This window comes from Pseudonaja textilis, chromosome 2 (assembly GCF_049901715.1).
Source record: "Pseudonaja textilis isolate UNSWEBS1 chromosome 2, rPseTex1.2, whole genome shotgun sequence".
Taxonomy (NCBI): Eukaryota; Metazoa; Chordata; class Lepidosauria; order Squamata; family Elapidae; genus Pseudonaja; species Pseudonaja textilis.
In genome coordinates, this window is record NC_141991.1 from 226,273,426 (window position 1) to 226,300,195 (window position 26,770).

Below are 26,770 nucleotides of genomic sequence, written 5' to 3' on the forward strand. Positions count from 1 at the left end.
GAAATGGGGGGGAAGGCGGGGGGGAACTTGCCATTAGGAGTGCCCCGCGGGCAGCTATGCCTCACCATCAGCTGCTCCTAACAGCCAATCATGGTGGGGCACGGAGGGCTCCCTTACCTGGGTCAGCAGGCGGGCAGTGCAGGCATGGATGTCCAGCAGCGTTTCAGCCGCTTCTCAGGCCTCCATAGCTTCCACGGTTCCCATCGGTGCTGGCGCCTCTCTCGCCAGTGCCGTCTCCAACAACAGCATCTGAGCTTCTCCTGCTTTTCCCCCGTCCCCGTAACAACAGGGAAAAAAAAAGATTTTGAGGTACCTTGGGAGTATCGCGCACTGCGTTTTGGTTTAATCCCGAGCGGCTAGGTGGGCGTGAGAAGAGCCAAGCGAGTGTCTCTGCTGCCGCTACCCTTGGTGCTCCAGCCTCGGGCTCTGCAAGTTTGCAAAAGTCCCGGTGCGCAGCCCATTCCTATATTCCAAGCGCCCAGGGCGAGATGCAGTTGTCCCTCTCTTGCCAGTGCCATCTCCAACAACAGCGGCAGCAGTGGCAGGAACTGTGGAAGCGTTCCAGCTGCTTCTCGGGTGAGGGAGCCACCTCCATAACTTCCACAGTTCCCACCGCTGCTGCCGCTGTTATTGGAGACAGTGCTGGTGAGAGAGGGACAGCTGCAGCTCGGCCTGGGTGCTTGGAATGCAGAAATGGGCTGCGCACTGGGACTTTTGCAAACTTGCAGAGCCTGAGGCTGGAGCACCAAGGGTAGCAGCAGCAGAGACGCTCGCTCAGCTCTTCTCACGCCCACCCAGCCACTCGGGATTAAACCAAAACGCAGCATGCGGCGCTCCCAGGTCCCTCAAAATCTTTTTTTCCTGTTGTTACAAGGATGGGAGAAAAGTGGGAGTGACTCAGATGCTGTTGTTGGAGACGGCGCTGGTGCGCGTGGGGGGGGGGGGAGAAATTAATTCACCCCCGAAAAGACGTCCTAGCTGTTTTTTCAGGGCTCAGAAAAAAATAAGGCCTGGCCTTATTTTGTGAGAAACACGGTAGATGGCCTTATTTATAACCATTATGACTCATGAGCTCCATTGCAGTCATAAGTCCAGTCCTACCAGTAATTGCAGTTTTTCTTTTTCACAAGCTCTTCTCCCAAGTATCCAACTGAGTTAACTTAGTTTGTTTACTGTCTAGAACAGTGGTTCAAACTCGGTTTCATTGAGGGCCAGGTTTGTGTTTGACCTCGGGTGGCTTGGATGGGCGTGGCCAGCTCGACATCACTTGTGTCGAGGACACGTGTGGTGGCCAAGTGCTAAGGCAGGATTTCCCTCAGATCCTCCCTCACACTCTTTATAATTTCCTTCCTTCCTTCTCTTCTTCTTCCTTCCCTCTTCATTCTTTCTCCTTTCCCCTCTTTCCTTATTTTTCTTCCTTGCTCTCTTCCCATCTTTTTCTTTTCTCTTTCCCTTTTCTTTTCCTGTCCCTTCTTGGGATGCTCAAATGCAAAAGGGGAAACATTTCTCCTTTTGTTTTGCTTTTAGTTTGTTTTGCTAGTCCTCTGCCAACAAAAATGGAGCTTCAGGGGGCCCGCAGCCCTGCCAAGCTCCATTTTCACTGGCAGAGGCACCGCGGGCCAGTCCTTTGTTGTTTCCAGGGCAGCCCTGCGGGCCAGATCTAAGCACCAGTCCGTGGGCCTTGAGGTTGATACCCCTGATCTAGAACATTATAAACCTTTGTGAAACTCAGCAACTCACTGTAGAGGCTCTTCTTATTCTTCTCCAGAGAGGCTTGATCTTCTGTACATTTAGTAATGATTACTGCATAAAAATTATAGATTGCACTTGAAAGAATGGCTCTGAAAAGGTTATTTGTATATTTTAGTCCCGCCTTATGCAAGAAGGCAAGCTGGGTAGCTTTGGGCCAGTCACTCTTTCTGAGCCCAACCCACCTTACAGGGTATAGTTGTGGGTAAAATAGGAAGAGGAAGGAGTATTAGGTATGTTCATGCACTGATTTATTTATAAAAAGCAATAAAGGCAGGATACAAATAAACATCATCATCAAATTAAAAAAATATTATATGACTATGCTATTTTTTAAAAAATTAAAGACAGAAAGAACTTTGCACCTCAAAATTGAATAAACCGATCAACCTTAAAGATAATTCATTTTGTTTTAAAAGTGTTTCAGTCAACTATGTTAACATTCCAGTAGCATAGGACATCAGTGTTATTCATTTGCACTGCATATAAACGATTTGTTTTTGAAATGCCATTCTAGCATAACTTACCATAACTGGAAACTAGCAGCCTGTGTAGAATCACAGAAGTCAATTCCTACTGGAACGGTAATAGATTTCCCAGGTTCAAGGGATTCTAATAAACACAATGTTGTGAACACTGAATAAGTTTCAGATAAACCATCCTATCAATATTTAATCCTTATCTATATTTATATATCTCTGGGTGTCTGCTAAAGTAAGTTGTCAGCAAGAAATATGAGCAAATACTCAACTAATGTCAATGTATAGAAGCTATCTTAATTTTACTTTTGCCTGATTTAGCTTTGAGATTTAAAATGTTTATTTATCAAGGAAATTAGTTTGAATAAACCATCTGTCAACACCCTGAGAAGTTAAAGCAAGATACATTTATAATTTTGCAAGCCTGTATCTCTATGATATATAGAGATACTATTAGGATATCATTGTTTTTATAACCATAAGAAATTAATCTACTTAATTTAAAAATGAAATACAGAAATGTGAAATATAGAAATATGAAATACGAAAAAGGAGATTATAGAAAATATGGGGAAATTGTCCCATTGGTTTTAAAAACATTTTTAAACAGAAAAATAGTATTTAATACCTTATTTTAAAAGATCAAAGACTTGCAGAAGAAATAATGGCACTTTCTGCTTTTCATTGTTAAAAATAAACCTCAAACCAAACGATTAACAAATTACGTTGAGGAATAAATTCTGTGATTTTATTTTCTCAATGTTTGCTTTATTTGAAAAGTAACCATAGTAAAAGATTAGTCTGCATTATCTATAGATAATTTTGGATAGCTGCCCCTTTCAGTTTACTAACAAATTAATGTTACTTTTTCTGAATCTATTACTAGATTATGGTTCTGTGGGGGTTTTTTTGTACATTTTCTTCACCAAGATCAGTATTTTTAGAACTTCATATGATTAGTTCCTGACTTGTCAAAGAACATTCAAATACCTCAGAGAAAAGAATTTCTTTCATTACTATCTAGTAAAGCAGTAAGAAACAAGATTTTTATTTTTTTTGCAAATCCTCAATTCCCTCTGCAGCATCCAAAGCTATATGCCAAGCAGTGACTTTTCAAAGTAGTTTCAGAGCACCAGGAGACAGGAGAAATGAGTAAATATTCTAAATATACTTTCTCCAGTTTCCTCCATGAATATCTTTTGAATGAAATTATATTTTTAAAACGTCAAAAGTGGGTGGGGAGGAGGGGATGAAGCAGGAAAACTTCTATTATAATTGCAGGGCTCCACTACATTTGAGAGTATAATCCAGAGTGCATCTATCTGTTCCCAACAATGAGGACTCTAAAATGACAAAACAGATACTAAAGGCTAACTCTACCTTTTCATATTTATCTTGTAATATCTGTTCAAGTACATAAAAGGCAAAATTTGCATCATGATGTCATGGTACATATTTTGCATAAGGCCCCCCGCAGATACCTTATGCTATTTAACTTGCAGGGATGTGCTGTTTTATATGAAATTACTTTCTAAAAAATATAATGCAAGCTTATATCTTAATCATGCCTGCTCAGAAAAGAAACTGTTTAGAAAAACGTATAAATCAGGTCACAGATACAAAACATTTCAATGGCATTGTAAATATAATCATGTCCTGCATCATAAAACATTCAATAAATATAAAAGGCTAATTGAATCATGAACTAAGTTGATAAATACACCGATTTTTAAAAAACATCCAAATCAGTATTTTTTTAAAATTTACACAGTGATGACTAGATAAGTGTCAACATAAGAATTTAATTACCTATTGAATTAAATACGTGCATTCTCATGCCAGCTGGTAGCTTTTTTTCACTTAAGTGGATATTCTCTATCTTCTGGTCTGTGGTATTAGTTAGCATCACCTGTACAGATACCATCTGATCACTATAAATGCATGGCTGTCTTGAGAAGTGATAATTGGCTGCTAATCCTTTTCCACTCATTCGGTGAAGGAGTTCATGAGATTTCATTGGCACAAAGAAGGGTGCGCTGACCTGTTATACATAAAAAACAAAATTGTGATTATAGACTATTAAATAATTGTGAACAAATATGAAAATTCATTCATTCTTCACAATGTTGAATTGCCTATCTCCTTCAGACTCTGACCGAGGTGTAATAAAATGTTAGAATGTAAAAAGAGTATACCAAAAAGTTTTTTAAAAAGGAGGCAAAAATAATTGAAAACTGATAAAATTAATTAAAAAGCAAAAGGAGGGCTCTCAGGGCATCAGCCAACCCCATGGCTATATGTTCCTCTGCACTTCCCAAACAAGGCCACAGAACCATGTTTTAACTACTTTTCGGAACGCCAGTGGGGGGCAGGGGGGGAGGTCTGCCTCACCCCTGAAGTGAAAATATTCAACAGAGTGGGAACAACAAAAGAGAAGACTCTCTTCTTACACCATGCCAGTTGACATTCTTTAATGATGGGATCTGCAACATACCTTCTCTGCCTGACTGGGTGGAATGGGTTGATGAAAAGGGACAAAGACAATTTCATAGGTAGCTTGGCCCCATCAGCCAATATTATATTCTATGTGCAACTAGCATTTCATGACATTCTGTTTTACTTCATCAGACTGAATACCTTTCTCAGTTGAAATGTTTCTGTGATATTTTTAGTAACAAGCAGAACATTATCAAAGCCGTTTTCAAATCACAATGGAAAACCATTACTTTTGATATTCTGGAAGGCCTTCAAGACCTGGTTATGTTATTCAGGGTGGGTTCCCAGGAAATACTGAGATGGTTCCATTGCTGATCTGGTTATCCTCATCCCCTCTTTGCCTAAGATTTGTATCTCTGTTTTTTAAAGTGTCAAAGTGTTTTTATATCTTTTATATTGTTTTTATATGTGATTTTTTATTTGTTATGTGTGTTGCACCACACAGGTGCTTTTGGTGAGGTAGGCAGCTATATAAATTAGATTAATAAATAAATAAAACAATGAGAGAATAAATATCAGAGAAAGTAACTGGCTTCCCTAGTGCTTTCTAACAAGCAATGTCAATGGAGAAGCAAGATTCACTTAACAACTGTAATGGTTAACTTAACAACTGTGACCAAAAAAGGTTGTAAAATGGGGCAAAACTCACTTAACTACTGACTTTCTTAGCAACAGAAATTTTGGGTTTAATTGTGGTTGTCAGTCAAGGAGTATTTGTAAAGCGAATAAATTAATATAACCACTGATAGCATAGAGTAATGGATTTATTATTTTACTAATGAAATATTTTATTTAGTGTTTGTGGACTGCTTCTTTTTTGTACAAAGCCTAATGTGATTTACAATTGCAGTGAAATGGTTATATTAAATCAAACACTAAAAAAAATTAAAAATACTAATAAGAATAAGCGCAGTGGAAAAATAAACATTAAAAATGAGTTTTCATGAAGCAGATAAAACATCCCAGTGTGCAGACTTGGTATATTGCAAAGGGAAAATAATGGAAAGTAATTCTAGAAATATTAACGTTCTAGTAAGTATACTTATTGTTCTCTGGGCTTGGTTTATTTTTGCAGACATTTCATTAGCACACTAGGTTATATCATCATAGGAGAATGAGGTTTGGTGGCTGATTGCATATAACAACTTGTCCTACCAATCCTATGTGGATATTGGGATATTGTTTTTATTTGATTGCTCTTGTTGTCTGGCAGTGCTTCCTGATTCTCTGATTATCTAAGTTATATAGTACTTTAAGCATGAATTATGGTTCTCAGGATAATTTTCAACTGAGAAAGGATGGAACTGTTTCTTTTAGGACTGGTTTAATTATAATGTTAAAAAAAAACAGAAATACAGGGCTTAATGCTTTAACATACATTTAGCTACAGTATGATAACAACAACAAATCCCACTGGCATATGGTTTAGAAAATCACCTATATAATTTCGTATGTTTGAGGAAAATAATCAATGAATTCAGTAGACAATTAAAGGAAATCTGTGTGCCTGTAGATACAGAGACAAGCCACACATATTTTATCAGTTTATTACAGTAAGCAAATAAGCGTGGAATGAGAGTGCACATAACTGTCTACTTAGTGCTTACTGAAACATTTATAAGAGCTGTTATCTCACTAATAACAGACAGACAGCATACAATTTTAGAAAAGAAAAGGCTTCATATTTTCAACACTTCACTAAAAAGCAACTGAAGAGTGTAAAATGAAAAATACTCTGTGCAGCTTGCTGGTAATGGACCATATTATCAACTCAAGTTAGATTTATATGATACAAACTAATCACTAATAGTTATTTTATGATATGGCATGTCTGATTCTTAGGGGGTAGCTTTAAGATTAAAATCATAAAATGTTAAATGCCACTACTTAAAGCTGACTAAAATATAGATTAAAAACAAAAAGAGCATGTACAATTAAGCTGCTAAACTCTGAGATAGTTGTGCAAAAATATGCAATCCAGAAGTCAAATGAGGGCAAATTATTGTGTTGCAATGAGAAAAGTCATCTTGCAAATTAGTTTTAGGGCTGAAACTGGGTTATAGCTTTCTGTGACTTAGCTAAACATAAAAACATTCCAAAATTTTCCAATCTTAGAAATTTACAAAATCATTCCAGATCATTTATCTTTATGATGAAATTCAGAAAACAATCTAAGTTTCAGAATCAAACAGGCTTAGAGTTTGTATTAGCATTACAAAACAGAGAGAGCAGAAACTGATACTACTAGTTTAATACTTTTTAAGTGTATTTCTGCACAAGAGTTAAGATTCCAAAAGTAAAACATCTGAAATAAAAAGGACCACATTGCACATCATGAAACCACGTTTCACTTACCACCTAGAGGCAAACTATTAAGCACCAGTTAAATTACCTCACCAGTTATCTTTCTGGGACTACAAAAACATAAGGCTAGTAAGCATATACATGCCATCCACTCCATTGGGCTTGACAGATCAGAAGTTGAGAGACATTTATATAGGTTGCCATGTAATAAAGCACTGAACTGATGTAAAATTGAAGCTTAAAAGAATTACATTTCTTTGCAGGTCACAAAGTATGGATTATTATTTGTGCATTCAGAGACTTAACTCAATTTCTCCCAGTACTTTGAACATTTAAATGCATTTTTAATTTAAAAGAGCATCCATTATTTAATAAAGATAATTGCTATTTTAGTGCGCCCTTTGCCAATATTACTGAAGTAATTGCAAATTTGTTCTATTGAGTCATATCCAGAAAGTTTTGTCTTTAACTACAGATTATAGCTTTTCATATGGTTTTATCATGCCCATATTGAATAAATGAAACTGTACAAAAGTATTATCTGACTCTTTCTAATTAAGCATCATCGATAATGGTTATTGCTTAATATCACCAAACTCCAAAAATTGATGATCTTGAATATTGCTTGGATTCAAATTCTTGGGTAAGAAAAAGCAGCTGAAATTGTTTTTAGACCAAACTGAAGTGATACTGGTAGGACATCTGGTTTAAGAATTCAATTGGCCTTGGAACTGATTACATTACACACTTAGGAGGGTGTTCCTTGAAACTACACTAAACCATCCATCTTCAGGACTCAATAGTTGTTTCCACAAGTTGAGTTTGTGTGTAACTATTTGCTCTTCCTAAATCAATATGAAATAGTCACTTATGCTCTGGCCATTACTGTAACACATTTAGAATGTTGCAATGCCATTTATATAGGATTCCTTGTGTCTAGAGTCTGAACTAGCAGGAAATGTGTTATCTAGACTGTTTACTATTACTGCATTGTATTTATGTCACTCCAATACTGGAAGTTCTAGAACGGCTCACAGTTCTTTTCAGCTCACAACGCACAATACTGTTATTATAATTTCAAACATTTCAAACCTGAAATTGCTTGGATCTTGAATATATGAGGGACTTCCTGGTTCATTATGAACTACCCCTATTACTATGATTTATGTATTAACATATAGAACTCCGGAGTATAATCACCATTCTGATGAAATTGCAGTCCAACTCTGTAGCTCTCACAGAGTAATTCAATAATAAAAAAAACCATCATCATCCCTTTTGTGGCCCTCAGAGAATCTCTCAAAATGCTACGTAACACCAAAAGCACACCTGTAAATGATCCAGAATTTAAAGTCCTTTGAGTAATCTGCTTGTATATTTGGTCCTAATAAGGTGAGATTGGAATGGTTCCACTGATCTATTTATTTAGATCAGTGGAACTGAACTATGCTAGAAATGATCAATACATTAGGGAAACATAAAAACGATATGGCATTTTCCCAAGATTTCATAATAAATCTGTAAAAATTATCATACATTTTTTCACTAATTGTTCAGAAAAGGAGTTTTATATATATATCAATTCTGGTATAATCATTAGCCATACTTTGTATTTTGTCACCAAATAAATTGTCTTATAAGGATGTTTCAAATCTTTGCTGCAAATAAGAACAACATGAAAGGATTTTTTATCGTGTTTGGTGGATGTATAAAAAAGTAAAAAAATGGATACAAATATATGCATTAATTCCAAAGATTTTAAAATTTAAACTATAACTGAAACAAGAGACTGTTTTTGAGACTAATGGACAGGCAATTAGAAAAATGTTGTGGAACTTTGTTTTTATATATGACAACTGCAGTGAGACTATTACATGCTCAAAAGTGGGAAGATTTAATACCACCCACAATGAAGGAATCATTGGTGAAGATCATGGAACTTGAGAGATGGCTAAGTTAATCTTTTTGATTTGAGAGATATTTACATTTATGGTTGACTGAAAGCCTCTTACAGCTTTTTGCATGAAACAGAATAAACAACAACACTTATGACTTGCGGCTTTGAGGATTAGAAAAAAATGGAGAATAGAAATAACTGATTTTTTTTTTGGTAAACAAAGAATAAGAGATAATTATATAATTATACTTATATTTGCTGCAGAGGAAACTGGAATTTCTTTCTATTCTTTTTTACTGCACTTTTATACTAAATGCAATATGCTTTGTCCTCGACGTACAACTGTTCATTTAACAGTGACTTATGACCCATCCTCACAGTTACATTGTCATATCATCCCATGGTCACATGATTGTAATTTGGGAAGTTGGCAACTGGCTCACATTTATGACGATTGCAGCATCTTGCGATCATATGTTCACTATTGCAACCTTTCCTGTTGCCTGATGAACAAAGTCAATTGAGGAAAGTTGATTTGCTTAATAACCGCATAATTCACTTAATGTGATGTGCTTAACAACCATGGTAAAATGATAATAAAATAAGTCCCAGTCATGTGATGACTAACTTAGTGACATCACTTAGTAACAGGAATTCTGGTCCCAATTATGGCTTTAAGTCAAGGATTAGCTGCACTTAGATTTTCTACTAATATTTATAAGAATTAAGAGCTAAATGTAGTTGCTTTAGTTATTTTTATAAAAGGGAATTCCATATACTACATATAATCTGGTAAATAAATGGAAACAAAATTAAAGAACAAAACAAAATCTAGAACTGAGTCATTCACTCTACATGTCACTGAATTCCCATGATTTACTTTCATACCTAAGTATACGATTTTGTTTAAAATATCTTCTTTCCAGAGAAATATAATTCACCAATTCTTCTAAAAGTTTATCACAGTTTTTACAAGACATTGCTGAATATACTGATATACTGATATACTTAATAAAGCCAAACCCTCTAACTGTCCTGGGAATGTGAGGAGCAGTAATGCAAATGTGACTTGCACCAGCAGAGTGCCTTGAAACGTGAATCATGAATATTAAGTTAGTCTGTCATGTGCCACAGATTTCTTTTGAAATAGCCAATTTCACTCAAATAAGCAGAATACTTTGCTTCTATAAATATTTTCTAAATACTTCCCCAAACCAATGTAATTAATCTGCAAAAATTTTCACTCACAACATAACAATATTACATTTTGTTAAAAGTAGTAATCAAGAAGTTAAATTATATTTATTCATTTTTTTCAAAACCGAACCCTTTTAACAGCTTTCCTTTCCTCCTTTCCACAAAGTCCCTAAGTATTTGAATTATTTTTTTAAAAAATCACTCCAACTGAAATAAACTATCTATGTGGTTTTTGAATGTCAGAATAACATGAAACTGGGGAAAACGTATTAAATATAGAAAGAAGCACCACTCAATAGAAAATTTTGCAGATTAACTCAATAATCATCAAATTTGTAAGAATGATATTCAGTCCAGATAAAACATGGTACTTTTCACTGTTCTGAGGAGTGATGCTGAATCTGCTTTGGAAGAGACTAAACACCCTTTAAAGGATCTAGTGGCTTTCTGAGAAGCACAAGACCCATTATTATTTCATCTAGTGTCACAATGGCGGCTCAATTTGGGACTGAATTGATCTCACTGCAGTAACCCATGCTGTGATAACTCTTTCTCATGTACCATCTTGTTCTCTCTTTCTTTCTGTGTGTATGTGTGTATGTCTGTGGTATATTAAGTATGTGTATTTGTGTGTATGTGTAGAGAAGATATATCTACTTGCTGAAACTTTACTTTGGACAAAATATTGTGGTAAAATTAGATTGAAATCGATAATATGGATACATCACATAATTATTTATTAACTTCATTCAATGTCCCAAAGTGTTGGTATCAATTTCTAAAGTCTTTCACTTCTTGGAATCACAGTGCTTGGAGGAACTTCTCTTCCCATATATCTCATATGTTCCTGCTCAAACTTAATATCAATATATTTTTTTAAAAAATCTGAAGCGATAAGCGAAAGGTTTTAAATAAATATTAGTCTTTCACCTGGGTTAAAATAATCCATTGGGTAAAAAACTCCATACTCATAAAGAATATTCATTTCAATGGAATACAATCTCCAAAATAAATATTAACCTAACATTCCACTATTTATTATTATTTTTGTTAATGATATAGTGTAGCAAAAACAAACCACTTTCAGGCAACATTTAAAGAGCATGGTGGAAAAAAAGAATCAGTGCAGATGTAATTATTATGATTGGTTAATCCAGATTTAATCATTAGGCCCAGTGAAATCAATATTACTTGAATTAATCATTCTTAAGTATGATTAGGCCTAGATCCAACTTTCATTCATCAATTTGATTTTTAAAACTGTAGCAAAAAGGTGTCATGCTCTTAGCAATCAAAAACAAGATTCTCACAAACCTTCCCTTTATTTAAAAGGGAAAAGAGATGACATTATAGAAATCTTGATAGCTGATACTTTTACTTTAGCGTCTAATCTATGTTAGGTTTATTAGGAAGAAACCTCCTATTTCTCTTGCTACTTTTTAATAGACAGGGAGGTGCTTATTTGCCTAATAAAGGAGGAATGGAACAAGTAACATTTTGCAATCTACCCATTCAGGTTCCAAAATAATTCACAGCAAAAGACTTATCCAAATCTATGAAGCTATTATAAAGCTCACACACTGATAAAAAATTCCAACTTATTTTGAGACATGCATTTAGATAAGGGACATTTGGAATTCCTCACAAAAACATAATTTCATTTACATGTAACTATCAATCATATCTTACCCAAAGCAAACTTTAGAGTTTGTTACTTTTATAAGATACCTTCTATCACCCAAGATGATCAAATCTTAAATGTAACATAGGATTGCAGCAAGTCAGCATGTTTATACAAGTGCCTATGAATTTTATATGGCCCGAGACACTTTTGTAAACAGCACAAGAGCATGGTGCTTTGCAACCTGTTACCATTTCTTCCTTGCCTGCTTGTTAAAGAAAAGACTTTAACCCATCCCTCAAAATCCCCAAATTCAGTTGGATCAATGAATCTGATAGTCACCAAAGAGTATTTGTGAAAAGCAATGGCAAAAACAAAAAAACCCTTTCATACAGGCAGCATTATGTTCCTAGAGCAACTTATATAGTTTGGAGGATACATGCTGTACTCAGATGATATAGGAATATACAGACAAACACTCAATTCAAAACATAATTATGTATATACAGAGGGAGATATTTAAATCAGTGCATCCAGTTTGTTGCAGGAAAAGATTATGCAATATTTGAAATTATTAGTGGTATATTCGGTAAATGTTATTCAAAAAGCCCAGGACTTAATTTTAAATGCAATTTATCTGATGCCACTGGCATCAGATAGATTGCATTTATGACTCTAGTAAATAAAGCCTATATTTATGAACACATTTCCTTGAATTAATTTTGTACTCTGCCATTGACCATTACCTTAATTTCACATTTTTGTTTGAATTCTTTGCTTTTGCAAGCACCATAAAGGCCTATGGGGAAAAGCTTCAAACTGCATATTATCTCTCCTGACAAACTCAACATTTTATGAAGAGCTTCTGCTCACTCTGACATCTCCTTACCTTCTGTAAATAAGAAACAATTCATTTTGTAGCCTTGACTTTAAAGCCCAGCCTTTTCACTTTTTTTTCTTTTTCTAAACAAGTGACAAAGAACAAGGAAGCTGATTGAAGGGGTCCATTATGTATCAACTTAAAGAAAGGCAAAGTGATTGATGAAACTAGCAGTCACCTTCACTGCTAACTACTGCACCTGTATCCTTTTTGTCAAATGACCTGAAAATCCTGCTGACAGTTTCACATTCACTACAAGGATACACTGTAGTTTTGAATACTTTTATTTGCCTTCAAGACTTCAGGTATAAGTTTTTGGAGCCTAAATTGGGTTTTCAAACTTTTCAATCATACATCATTAAGCCTTCATTTTTATGGGTTACTGCACACACTGTCTTAGAAGAAGTGGTACTAGCAGGTGAAATGTAGTCTTATCAAAATTACTTAACATAGAATAAAACAATGCCTGCAAAATACTTTATCTACAAAAGGTGGTTAATTTGAGATAATTACTGTGTTTGTGGAATATTTTTCTACTTCTTGAAAACCCAGAGTAACAAAAATAAAATATGCAATATTAATTTTAGGTTACCAATAATTATTTGAATTTATTATATTTAATTGGATTGCATAACAAACTATCAGGGTCTTCCTGAAGATACTGAATAACAGATTCAGAACAATTCTAGTGAAGAAGCCATTTAATATATAATTATTAATAACTACTATTTAGTTATTTTTTTCAATAATGTGCTATATATGAATACAAAATTGAAAGCTGCCCCTAAATTCTTTTTTCATCCAATTTTTAATGAGAAATGAGAAGCTAGCATGTGTTTTGAATAGAATAGAATGGAATAGAACAGAATACAACTTTGTCACTTTAAATGTACACTAATCAGCATATATTAAATTGAAATTTTATTGCATTCAGCCTTCAAAGGATAACAATTGTGCATATATACATATACACACATATATATGACACAGAAAAACATGATTTTATGGCTTAAATGATGTGCCCTTTAACCTGTGAATGAAGGAGCAATTGATTACTTGCTGTTTAAGTCAATTAAAACTTCTGATATTAAAAAGTAGTTAATGTTTATTTAATAGGATCACTTTTTACACAATTATTAACTCTAGGTTTTTTTCCTTCTTATATAAAAAGCTTACATTTGTTACTAAATTCAGTACTATGTTCTTTTTATTTTCTTTTTAAAATCTACCAGGCAATAAGATACTTGAGAGGCCAGAAAATCTCCAAAGGAGCTGGTATGTTCTTTGTGGGACACAGCACCATTTCCTCTGGGCATTTATTACCTGTTAAAAACCAATCTTTTGGTGAGTGGCAGTTCAGGGTTTTTGAGAGCAAGCTGCAATATTTCTTCGGGTCTGCAGAGTCATAATTAAAGCTGAACTGAGTGGAATTGGAGAGGGAAGGTCAGCGAGGTGCCGTATGAGAGATGAGGCTGGGCTGATGGGCACCAAATGAACAAATTATGATGGGCCCCACTCAATGTGATGAGGTCAAATGCTTGTTTCTACCCACTGACAGTTCAATTTCCCTGCAATGTCTCTCGGTTCTGTATGAGCTAATTATGAATGAAAAGTTATCAACTGCCTGCACCAAAAGCTACTTAAATACCTTTTCTCCAAGCTTTTAATGTCAAAATATTGTAAAGAACAGCACATTGGACCAGTTTTTGAGCCAAGCAATTCTTGGGTTGATCTAAATATCAAAGAAAACCCACACATTTTTGTAAGTTACAGAATATATGAGACAAGTTTGCCAGCTGTTGCCTGCTTAGCAAAAATATTTTATAAAGCAAATCTTTTATTGCACATACAAACAATTTCCATCACAATAGCAGCAATACTGAGCTCAAATGCTTTTGGTATTACAGGCTGGATAATTTTCAAAAGTCCTATATCTTTCTTGGGATGATGCTACTGAACTACTATATTTTAAGCATCAATACGCCTAAATATCCTAGCACACAAATATATTACACATAAAAACAACTGATTACAACATGTCAATTTGATCAAAACTTGCTTTAAGATACTGTTTTCTTTGCAAACGTAAGAACAAAAGTTTTTAACTGTTCTGAATCCTATGACATCTGACAAAACAAAATGCCATCAATTTTAAGATGTCAGCAGGAAATAGCCATTTAAGAAGATATATGTCTAGTGAAAATATTTTCAAAGTTATGTCAAAATGAGTTGAAAAATATCTCATAATTATTGCTTTAACATAAGATTTCCCTGTTCTTTAATTTCTGTTATGTAGAGACCAGGTACATAAGTTTAAAATATACACAAAAACAGACCTCAAAATAACTAGCTATTTTATCTCTCTTTATTACAACAGAGCATTACTATCATGAAAAGAAACAGCAAATGCAAGAATGTTCTAATCCTTATATTTACTAACATTATATCAAGTATGTTTCAAAACCTAACCCATTAATAAGAACAAATACTGCGTTGGGTTTGTGTGTTAGGTTTGAATATTCTGTTTTAACCAACTTTCTATGGTTTAATGGCAATTGTTTTTTTTTAACTGCTGTTAGTGATTTTCAAAGTATTAGCTGTGATTGCTGAATTTAGAATACTATCTTGTTAAACATCAAGAAATATCACAATAAAATTATTGTTGTACCATCCTCATCTTTAAGTAGCATAATTAGCAGCAGAGAAATGCAGTTCATTCATTACAGAACCTTTCAGGAAGTTGATTTTTTCTAATTCTGATTGTAATTGCATTGTTCTAATCTTGTATTATAAAGGCAGCTGCTTGCCTATCATTTGTACTTTCCTAGTTAATCCTGACTCAGTGAATTAACCTTTAATTACCGCTGTTAAAATTGAAATGAGCCTCTTGTCTGACTGGGGCTGCCCCCTTTCAGTGCATGATTCTGATGAAAATTTTTAGGGTCAATGAATATGTCCCATGTCATGTCTGATAGATGCTAAAGATGTGAGGACGTAAATGTTACCTTAGAAAGATGTGATTGAAATTTTAAAGAGACTAATCCTATTGACAAAAATGTTGGATCTTCATTTTCCAAAGAAAATATCAACAAGGATAAAACAAGGATAGAAACTGCATTTTTTACATTTTATATCAAAAATATTTGAAAGCAGTCTTGTACTAAAATTTGCTATATATGACTTATATGTGAATATATATAAGTGAATTATCTGGAAGAATAAGGTGGCACTACATTCTTAAATTAGTTATAGATTTATGTTTTCTGATATGTATAAACTTTAAATAGAAATTTATTGAGAACAACCCTACTTCAACAAATATATTTCCATATGTAGCACTTAAAATTTCTGATGCTGTCCAAATAAGGTGCAAATAAAACAATTTTAATTCTATTAATAGATTTGTTAGCTAAATTGGGCCTTGATCTCTCTTCAAGTGAATTATAGATTCAAGTTGTAAATGATTATATTTAGCTTTTTTAATTTTAAAAGGATACACAAATTGGAAAAATATTGTATTGCAACAAAATATACTACTTGAAGAGAAATCATCGCACCTGACAAATCTTCAATAGAAGGTTTATATATCAGTATCTGTGTCCTTAATCTTCCTTATTCTAATAAGTAGACTATGGGACACCATCCTGAACCTTTCATTAGTCCTCACTCCAAATAATGAAACATATCCTGTTGCAAATCCCATGATTTGCTATTTGCATCCAATATGAAACAAAAATATGTAAGCCTGGACTTTATGTCATATAATTTTTCATGATTGACATTTTTTTCATCATTGCAATTTGTACTAGGTGGCTGTCTGAGTTAATTTTTAAGATTTAACTACATCCAGTTTTGGTCACCACATTATAAAAAAGAAGTTGAGACTCTAAAAAAGTACAGAGAAGAGCAACCAGGATGATTAGGGGACTTGAGACTAAAACATATGAAGAACTGTTATAGGAACTGGGCATGGCTAGAGAAGGATCAGGGGAGACATGATAGCAGTCTTCCAATATTTGAGGGGCTGCCACAGAGAGGAAGGGGTCAAGCTATTTTCTAAAGCGCCTGTAGGCCAGACAAGGAATAATGGATGGAAACTGAACAAGGAGAGATTTAACCTGGAAATAAGGAGAAACTTTGTGAGTGAGAACAATCAACCAATGGAACAGCTTGCCCTCGGAAGTTGTGGGAGTGTCATCACTTGAGACTTTCAAGAAGAGATTGGACTGCCATTTATCAGAAATGGTCTAGGGTCTCCCACTTGGGCGGGGGGTTGGACTAGACTACCTACAAGGTCCCTTCCAAATCTGATTATCTGTTATCTATTAAGATACAAGTTACTTGACAAGTCATTTTATTTATTAGAGCCTTTAGCTCAGTTTATGCTATGTTACAATGTTTCACTGTATTAATTTTATTGTACATAATTTAGTGTGGTCCTCAATGTATAATTTTTCTACAGCACTTCTGTTTTATAAATAAACTAGCAGAACCAATTGTCAGCTGTAGACAGTGGTGACATTCAATTTTTTTTTACAACTGGTTCTGTGGGCGTGGCTTGTGAGCATGGCAAGGGAAAGATACTGTAAAATCTCCAGTCAGAATTTGTACTTGCCGGTTCTCCATATTAGTCAAAATTTCTGCTATCAGTTCTCCAGAACTGGTCAGAACCTGCTGAACATCACCTCTGGCTGTAGATCTACCCAATCACAAATGAATTATAGGTTGATCTAATTTAAACAAAAGAAGTATTCAGGGTGGATAATGAATCCCTGCTCTCACTGAAAGTTTTGCATTGAGGTGATTTGTCTCCAAACAGGTTACAATATTGGAACTGAGATGGGACTAGGGATGGGTGCAAATAAAGTCTTGGCAAAGTAGAAGATTCAGCATTAAGATATCTTTGAGGTTTTAGATAGCAGACCAAATTTAATGAAAGATACCATCTAGGTTTGCTCTTGATTTTACATCTTCTGCTAAAGACTTTCAATGGGGAACATTATCTAAAGTATTAGAAGACTAATTTCTTGTCCTAATTTAAAAAGAATGTAATGTCAGTCAGATTAGTCTTTAGGAGCACAAATCAAAATTGATCAACTTTTGTTGAAGAAAGTGCAGAATTGTATCCTAATTTCAAATGGATGTTAACTTGAAATGCATGTTAACGCAAACTGGATAGGAAAGCTGGTCTACTTTTAGTTTCACAAAGAAAGAATCTCATAAGACTGTAATCGCAAAACCGAAGAACAGATTTCACAGTATGTTTATTGACTGTACTAGAATCTAGTTATGGAATCAGCCAAACAGGAGGTAGTCCTGGACATAATTCTAAGAAGTGGTAGAAGCAAATGTTTAATACAAGCAATGAATCAAATAGAAACAACAAGCTCCATTCTACTACATTACATAGGAAATTATTAAAGAAACCTAACACAGAAATATTTAATTGAGGCCAGGTCTGTAGTTTGAAATCACTTTTTCACTAGGTATTTTCCTTCTTTTTCCAAGAAATACAAATAACGTTAATAATTACAACTGATATTTTCCCTAAATCATATTTTTGGTCATGAGCTACTTGACTACTTGAATGTGTTCTATATAAGGCCATACTTGCAGAAAGTCCAAAAAATTTTGATAATGTAAAGCGTATCAGAAAATTTCTGTTATCATATTAAGATCACATTGCCTTAATTAGAAAATTATGAATTTTGGATTCAAATAAAGGTGCTATATTAATATTAAAATCATTAACAAAACCAAATTAGAGCCTAACTATCTAGAGGAGTGCTTCAAGAACCTATCTGGTTATTAAATCAGCAGACAATCTTTGGGGGCATAATTATTCAAAGAGCTCTATTTCTTTTGATACTTCTTATTCCAAATTGTGAAGTATTATCCTTTTTGAGTTAAACCTTTTTGAGTTGATTTCCAACCAGCTTTGTTTTTAAAGCTGATGCCTTCTACGAGGGCAAAATGTTAAATAGAAATGATAAAATAAAAAACTAAGATATGCCTCTTTAAATTGGCTATTTAAAACATTTTAGTTATTTTAATATTTCATCTGGTTTTAGGTGCTTTTCGGTTATTGTTATTTTTATCAAATTTATACTATGTTGTAATTTATGAAAAGATGATACTGAAATATTAATAGGCAAAGAAATAAAAAGGATCTTTACAAATTGAAGGTTTGCTTATAAAAAAGTGAAAAGAAAAATAGAAGATTAAATATACCAGCATCCAAATAACAGATGGTCAACTACAGTATTCATAAGTAAACATTGCTATTGCAAGTCTAGCTGCTCAGAATAGCATTGAACCACGAGATGGATGGCAAATAAATCTGGTAAGTGAGTCAGAAAAGGACCATTTTGTCCAAGATGTCACCAAGGAAGATTATTTAAGAACTGTGACCAAACAAGAGAACAAACAGGAAATGCAAATCAGCATGAAACAAATACAAGAAAATTTTTCAGCAGCAAGCTGCTAATAAAATTAAGACCAAACATAACAATTGTTTTCTACATACATCCAAAATAGGAAGCACTTAAAAGAGCTGCTGGATAATAAGGAAACTAAAAAGTACTGAAGGAAAGAAATAAAGCAAACTACATATTTTTTGCATTTATTTTTTAAATCAGGTATATTAAGAAAAGTATTATTACAAGATAAAAGTATATAGTTTTAATAAAGGCAAATAAATAAATAAATAAAAATTAAAAAATAAATAAAGTGAATATTCTAAGCAAAGAAGAAGCCCTGACTTACAGTTCTAGATTATGAGGAAAGAAATAATTCAGGGATCCTGCTTTGAATTTAACAATAAGGGTGTATGCTTATTTCCTAGTTAAAAAATTATTTTTTGTTGTCAAAACTAAGCAGAATCAGCACCCTTCCTTCATCAAATAAGTCAGAATCAATCAAGATATTCATTGCCTTCGTTTGATTTCAGCCATTGTGTGAGACTGTTATAGCTTGAAAGGATGTCATACTTTCATCAAGAATCTTTCAATCTGACATAGATAAGCATAGTTGATATTTGGCACTATCTGACATTCAGAACATTGTGTCTTAGTTTCTTAACATGGTCAGAAAGCAAATGGTTCCTATTTCCATTCAAACTTTTTCTTCTCAACATGGAAGTATTTCTAGGGAAAGTGTCATGTCTGAAAGAGCACCCTCTAAATAACTGTATGTAATTTAAAAACCAAATTTTTCCCATTTAAGATTTTTCCCTGTGATAAGCTTAACAGATATCCTAAGAGTCCAACAGTTGTTCCATGATGCACTAACACTTCTCTGATTCTTCCTTCCAATGACAGTACCTTATTCCATCTAAAAGTCACAGATGGAAAAGATTCTTCGAGCTTTATAGTACTCCTCTTAAAAGTTGGTATTAAGTATTGGATTAGATTAATTTAATGATCTTTTCCTAACCAAACATGACTTTATAATTGTTACAGTTTCTCTCTGGAGCTTTTGCTCAAAAATACTTGAACCCAGCATCCTTTCTGCAAAACAAGGCAAATGTCAGAGGGATGTCTACTTTCTTTTTTCTTTTATTTTAAATATAAAAATATACATTCAGTATCCATATAAACAGTGTGTTGTCTGGTTACAATTCTTTTGAGTAATACTCATCATAGTAATAATAATAATATTCTCTAGTAGTAATCTCGTAATGACAGTGCTTTTCCCTCATAATATTAATAATTATTAATACTAATTGAAATTAATAAGTTACCATAATCAACCCTAATAGTAAAATTAATCTTTCTCTTGTGATTTTAGAAGTTCTAACTTTTGTTTCTCTTATTTAACCATCAATAGAACAGAACCTGTATCTCAAAATATTCAGTGTCTTCCTTTTCTTCAATTTCAAGCATTAGTTTATTCATTTCTGCCCATTCTAAGATTTTTGTAATTATCTTTTCTTCTGTAGAGATATCCTCGCGCTTCCAATGCTATGCAAACATGATTCTGGTTACTGTTAACACACGTACTATTAATATACATTCCTTTTACTGTATTTTTCTGGTATAATGCCCAACAGAAATATTTCCAGTTTTAAATTATATGTTCCTTTATCATTTTTTTCTATCCAGATCTGTATTTTAATCCATTTTTTTTTGCTTTCGGGCATGTCTACCACATGTAGTATGAGCCTGGGGTTTGGTTGCACTTGCAACACTTGGCAGACATATTCTTAAACATTCTAGCTAATCTTGCTGGAGGGAAGTGTCATATATAAAACATTTTGTACAGGTTTGCTTTATATGCAGTGGATGTTGTCAATTTATAGTTTCTGTTCAACAACTTTTGCCATTTGTCCAATTCTATAGAATATCCAAAGTTTTTAGCCCATGCTATCATGGTTTCCTCTATTTGCTCCTCTTCCATTCTAATAGTCAATAGATAATTATAGAATTTTTAATTAGTTTCTCCTCCAGTCCCAGTAAGATTTGATCCAATTCTGTTGGATGTCCTCTTTCTTTTATGATTAATGTGAATAAAAAGAAAAATGAGAAACATATAAATGTATTTTGAATTAATTCCTATTGGTTAGACATGATGGGTATCTCTTGTAAGTATACTAAAAAGATTCCACTGTTAGATCTTTTATCCTCTATTTCATATTTTTTCTGTTTAATATTCACTAGATTCTATGCATTTTATAGTCTTTATCACATATAATATAAACAGCAACAAACATTGGCACACAAATATTATGTACTTAGGGTAAACTAGTTTTATAGGGGCTACTTTATTATAAATAATAAATTGCCATACAGATCACAGAGTTAGATAAGATCAACACAAAATCCATGGAGGTAATATTTCTATTAGGCCAAGTGAAGTTGTACAAAACAACTGGCAGCTTGAATGTCGAAAACTTTATCAAGCAATTTGGATGTGAGAAGGGAAGAAAGGGTAGGAAAAAAAATGTGAAAGATTATATTGAAGTAGTCCCTGTACCAGTCTACATAGAAAGTAGGTCCCATAAAGTACTACCTTCATTGATTTTTATTCTGTTGATCATTGTGGATAATGCTGCTGTTCATGAAACATGGATAATAATCAATTTAACTAGTCTATAGCAGGATTCTACAGACATGAAGGGCAGTATATAGATGTATTGGAACCAATGCTAGAGCATCCATTTGTTCCAACCACAGATAGTCAAACCAATTTTCTTAATTTTCCTTTCTGACTTTTGAAAGCTTTGAGTGATATTTTACAAATTCTGTTGATCTAAATAAAAGCATTGTCTCTATGGCCTTGTTTTTTCCCTCCTCATAATATCTCACCGTAGCATCCAGACAAATGAACTTTTAAAAAATCAATGTAATAATTATGTTTCTCTTGCTGGCTGATTTATTACTGACAGTCTCATGAAACTAAAGTTTTGTGTTTGGATTTTAAATTTTAAGTAAGATGAAAGACATATATAACTGTAATATGTTGGTTTTATTTTTTTACAGTGAAGTTTCCTCAATGTGTATATACAAACTATCAAATTTAATATAGCATATAGCAGAAGTAAATTAGTTCATAATTACTTACATCAATTACTGAAGAACTTGATAAACTTAAACCTTCTAGGTCTGCTGCTAAGATGGGAGAGAGAATCGATGGTTTGCAAAAGGTAGTAAGAGCTGGTGCAGGGCTGACTGAGGAAAATAATGTGATTAAGAAAAATAATTAAAATTGCCAAATACATATATAAATAAGCATATGACTAAGACCATGATTCTATGGCAACATAAGAAAATAAGGGTTTTCCCATATCACTTCACCCATCCAGGCCAGTATTTTATGTCACGCTGTCCTGAAAGCATAATCTCAGAATACCATTGTTACTCCCTACAAAGTTGTACTTAAGAATTGCAGTCTGTGATTTATAGCCATCAAGACTGATAGCACTATTACTAATCTTCCAATCATTTGTCTCCTTTTAAAATGATCTAAATGCCATCACCATATCTGATAACTTTTCTGCTCTGAAAATAAATTCTTTTTATTAGTCCCCATTTTACCATATTTGGATTCGGCAACTATACACCCAAGTTCTAACATTCTGAGAAAAATGCTACTGTATATGAACACATTCTGCATATGGTTTTACAAATTTCTATTGTATCATTTTCAATCTACTTCTGCTTTAACCTAAAACATCTCAAATGATGTATTTTTCATTACAAAGAAGGCATTCTATGCTCTAATCATTTTGATTGCCATTTTCTGTATCATTTCCAGCTCTTCACTATGCTTTCCAAGGTATTGTTAACAGAACTGTGCACAGTATTCCAAGTGAAGTTGTATCATACATTACATATGGACAGTTTTATTTGGTCTTACATTTCAGGAAGGTGAATTCTAATTGAATGTTAGGAAGAAACTTCCACAGTGAAACAAATTATCTAGAGAGGTGGCAGGCTCTCCTCAGCTGGATATGTTCAAATAGAGACTGAACAACTACCTGCCAGTGATGATTTAAGCTGAATTCTGACATTGAGCAGAGCATTAGTCTCAATGGCCTCTCTTCCAGCTGTATAATTTTCATTCTTTTTTGTAATGGTGCAGCTTTTATGTCTGAAAATTCACATACATTGTCTATTGCATACTTGTAAACTTGTAATAAAACTAGTGCTGCTAATGCTTTATAATATATGTACAGAGCTGAAAATAAACCAGGGAAATGTTATATATGGAGAGAGAGAGAGAGAAACTGAGATTGAGAGAGTTTTTAAAGGCTTGGATTTTTGTACTTTACAATACTTGTAGTACAATACAATACAAAGGGCACTATAAAAAATCTATGCATTTTGAAATTCTATTGCAAACAGAAATCTTGGACTCCAACCTTGCTTCTGCTGGTAGAAGAATCCACTGAGCAGAATTATACTAGCAGAAGTGGGCTCAACGTATGATAATTTCTTCTTTCCCCAGTTACTCTCTCCAAGTTTCATATTGTGAAAGATAGAGCTTGCAATTTCACGAATGTAAAGCTAAGAGTCATTAAATAATCTAATTTCCAAGTTTAAAGCTTTTGTTGTTGTTTTATTTATAATTGAGGCTACATTTTTCTGAATAAGAATATTATAAATATTATCTATATTCTCACTTAAAATGCTACTGAATTATAAAGATATATTTAATCTAATATAGTACATTATTATTACAAAAATAAAAACAAGAGATTTTCACATTAACTTTTTTTTAGAAAGAATAATTAGAGATTTGGATATATTATACAGAATTTCTGAAATTAGTTATACATTGCATAATGTAACAAAAGTACTCAGTTTGAACATGCAGACATGTTAACATATCTATACAAGACTATTAGAAGTATCCTTTTTTCCAAAAATGAATTCAAGTAATTTAATTGGCAGGGCCAAATATATCTAAATAACACAATCAAAGGCAAATATCTCAAGTACTTACAGTCATCCAAATCTAAGAGCGACATATCTTGTTTAGTAGTTACCTTCTCTTGCAAATGTTCTGCTTCCTTCTGCAAAAAGCATATGAATGTTTGATGCTTTTTGTCACTGTATAAAAACATTTCTCATAGTTGTATAAAAAAAATAAAGTAACTCTATGCCCTCTACCTTAACAAGCTTCACAGAGTAAGAACCATCATTGTAATATTATTTGCCTGAAGTACTAGCACAATACAATATTCTTATTGAGTAGTATTATACCATAATATGAGGCATCTTTTTACAGGACTGGGTTAATGTTCTGCATTAATCACACTGTACTATAAGCTTTTTGTAGTATTCTAAAAATAATTTATGATGGCTTTGATCTAGTTTATAAGACACTACATTTTCAATATTCAGTATCAGTATTTCCTTCACTACAAGCCTGAGGTTGTTTATTTAGCATTCAACTTGGTTTTCCTTCTCTAAAATTAATCTCACATTTCTCGATCCAGCACATTCCAAATGCAGTAGACTAAAATTTGCAGAGTTCCAGATTGTCGATGGCCAATCTGGTGCTTCACCATTAGAATATGTGAATAAATCAAATGAGAGCTAAAGCCTGATAACAGTGGGAATAAAATTTGATTTGTGTTGGACTCTATAAGCCTCAGAATTAAGATTTCATTAATCAAATATTCAAACTGACTAAACAATCCAGAAGAAGGCAGTAAAAAACTATATATCTGTATTTCTTCCAAAAAAAACTCTATTTGGATGCATCCATAGAGGCAGGAGGAATCACATTAAATGTTATTATTTTTATTATGTTATTTATTTATTATTTACTTAATACAATAGAAAAAGATCTAAAATCCAGCAAAGAAAGTCTTCAACATAGATTAGCCTATCAACATATAAAAAGATAGGAAAAAACTACCAGTTTTTGATAATAATGTTTTAGAGTGAAAAAACAATCAGAGATATATATTTTTACTCTAAAACATTGTCCTCAAAAACTGTATAGAATTCACTACTTGCTATAGCATACATAATCAATGTCTTAGTCCCCTTTAGGAAGGAGAGCTATATCTATAACAAAGATAGAACAGACACATTTAAAAAATGAATCAATTATCCCCTAGGTTACACTGTAATATATCATAAGAGCATTCTTCTCATGTGAAAATGAGATGCCTTGTCATAGCTTGGCATGAATTCTGGTACAGATTACTTAACAAAGTTGTAACCTATTTGAAGTGTTACAATACAATATACAGTATATCAGGAATATGAAGCATGTTTTCTCCAGGGTTCACCCCGCTTCTGTTGAGATGGCAGACAAAATTCATTGCTGTCTCTATCTAGGGTACAATTGCTAAGTATTGTAAAAGAAAACCACCATCAGTACATTTACATACCAATTAAATCTACCAGATTCAGTAAATATAATCATCTGTATTTTGCTGGCTACCATGAATGATTTGCATGCCCTAAACCCATATATCTTAAGATCTTGTCCAGTTGTCTGTACATTACAAATTTAAAGTGAAATGATTTGTAATTTTAGGAGAATGTAGAAATGATTCTCCCATCATTTCTATTCACCCTACCAAATCTAGCTGGAGGGCATGCTCTGGGCGATCAATCATGAGGATTATCTGTACTCCATCGTCAGTAAATATTGTGTGAAAGGCTACAATGCATCTACTTTTCTAAAAAAAATTGTCATTGGTGTGCAATCATTCACTTCACTACCTCAAAATAAAGCAACTTTGGTGTTTCATCAGATCCATTTTCCTTTTCGAGATCCATCAAATAATCGAATATTTGCTGGAAATAATTTGGGTTCTCAATCAAAAAGGTATAATCCACATATAAAAGTATATGACTACTTACATCCTCAAGCAACAAAGCTCTAAATCCACCTCAAGTATTTCTTATAATTTATATTAATATACTTAACCAAAAGGCATCACCCATCCCTGTCTTACTGACTCAATCCTGAACTGTTTGCTAAGCATTCCATTTATTCTCAAACATGCTTATTTTCATCATATACAGCTGATATTACATTTGCAAGTAACTTTCAACTTCATATTTGTACAAAATATTCCATAATTTAACACTGCTTACTTTATTGTAGCCTTCCTTTTAATGATCATACAATTAACTTGACTTCTCACATTCATATAATTTCTTGGTAAGCTATATTCTAATCTACTCACAGGTAATGTTCATTGGATGAGTTGGGATCAGTAATTTTCTCTTAGCCCAACCTATCCTATAGGGATATTGCAGGTAAACATAGGATTTGTGTTATTTATTAATATAAACATATAACAGTGCTATATACCCTGCTTTCCCCAAAATATAACCTACCCCCAAAATAAGTCCTAACTTGATTTTTCCATGTGCGCCCAATGTAAGCCCTTCCCCAAAATAAGCCCCAATTAAGACTCCACCCACTCCAAAGTGCATGGGTAAAAATTAAGCTAGGGTGGGGATGAAGGTGGTGGAGCTGCCCGACTACTTACCTTTGGACAGTTGTAGCCAGGCCTGACACCTGCCTTGCTGGCCCATTTCCTCTGGCTGCAGAAGAAATGGGCCAGCAAGGCTGGCACGGCTTTCCTGAAGACCTCTGCAGCTGATAACAAAGCTCCAGATCAATCCAGAGCTCTGTTATCGGGTGCAGAGGCCTTCAGGAAAAGCCTTGCCGGC

At 33.6% G+C, this 26,770-nt stretch overlaps 1 protein-coding gene across 3 annotated transcripts in view; it reads right to left on the minus strand.

The window, feature by feature from the left end:
• AP3B1 (adaptor related protein complex 3 subunit beta 1) overlaps window positions 1–26,770 on the minus strand; it is a 153,906-nt gene that overhangs the window by 38,351 nt on the left and 88,785 nt on the right. For all 3 annotated transcript variants that reach the window (XM_026717706.2, XM_026717698.2, XM_087927188.1), the window contains exons 21-24: window positions 24,069–24,138; window positions 22,185–22,291; window positions 4,038–4,269; window positions 2,277–2,361 (exon numbers count right to left, since the gene is read on the minus strand). In XM_026717706.2, the coding sequence (XP_026573491.1) occupies window positions 2,277–2,361; window positions 4,038–4,269; window positions 22,185–22,291; window positions 24,069–24,138 (494 nt within the window). The remainder of the gene's footprint in view (window positions 1–2,276; window positions 2,362–4,037; window positions 4,270–22,184; window positions 22,292–24,068; window positions 24,139–26,770) is intronic.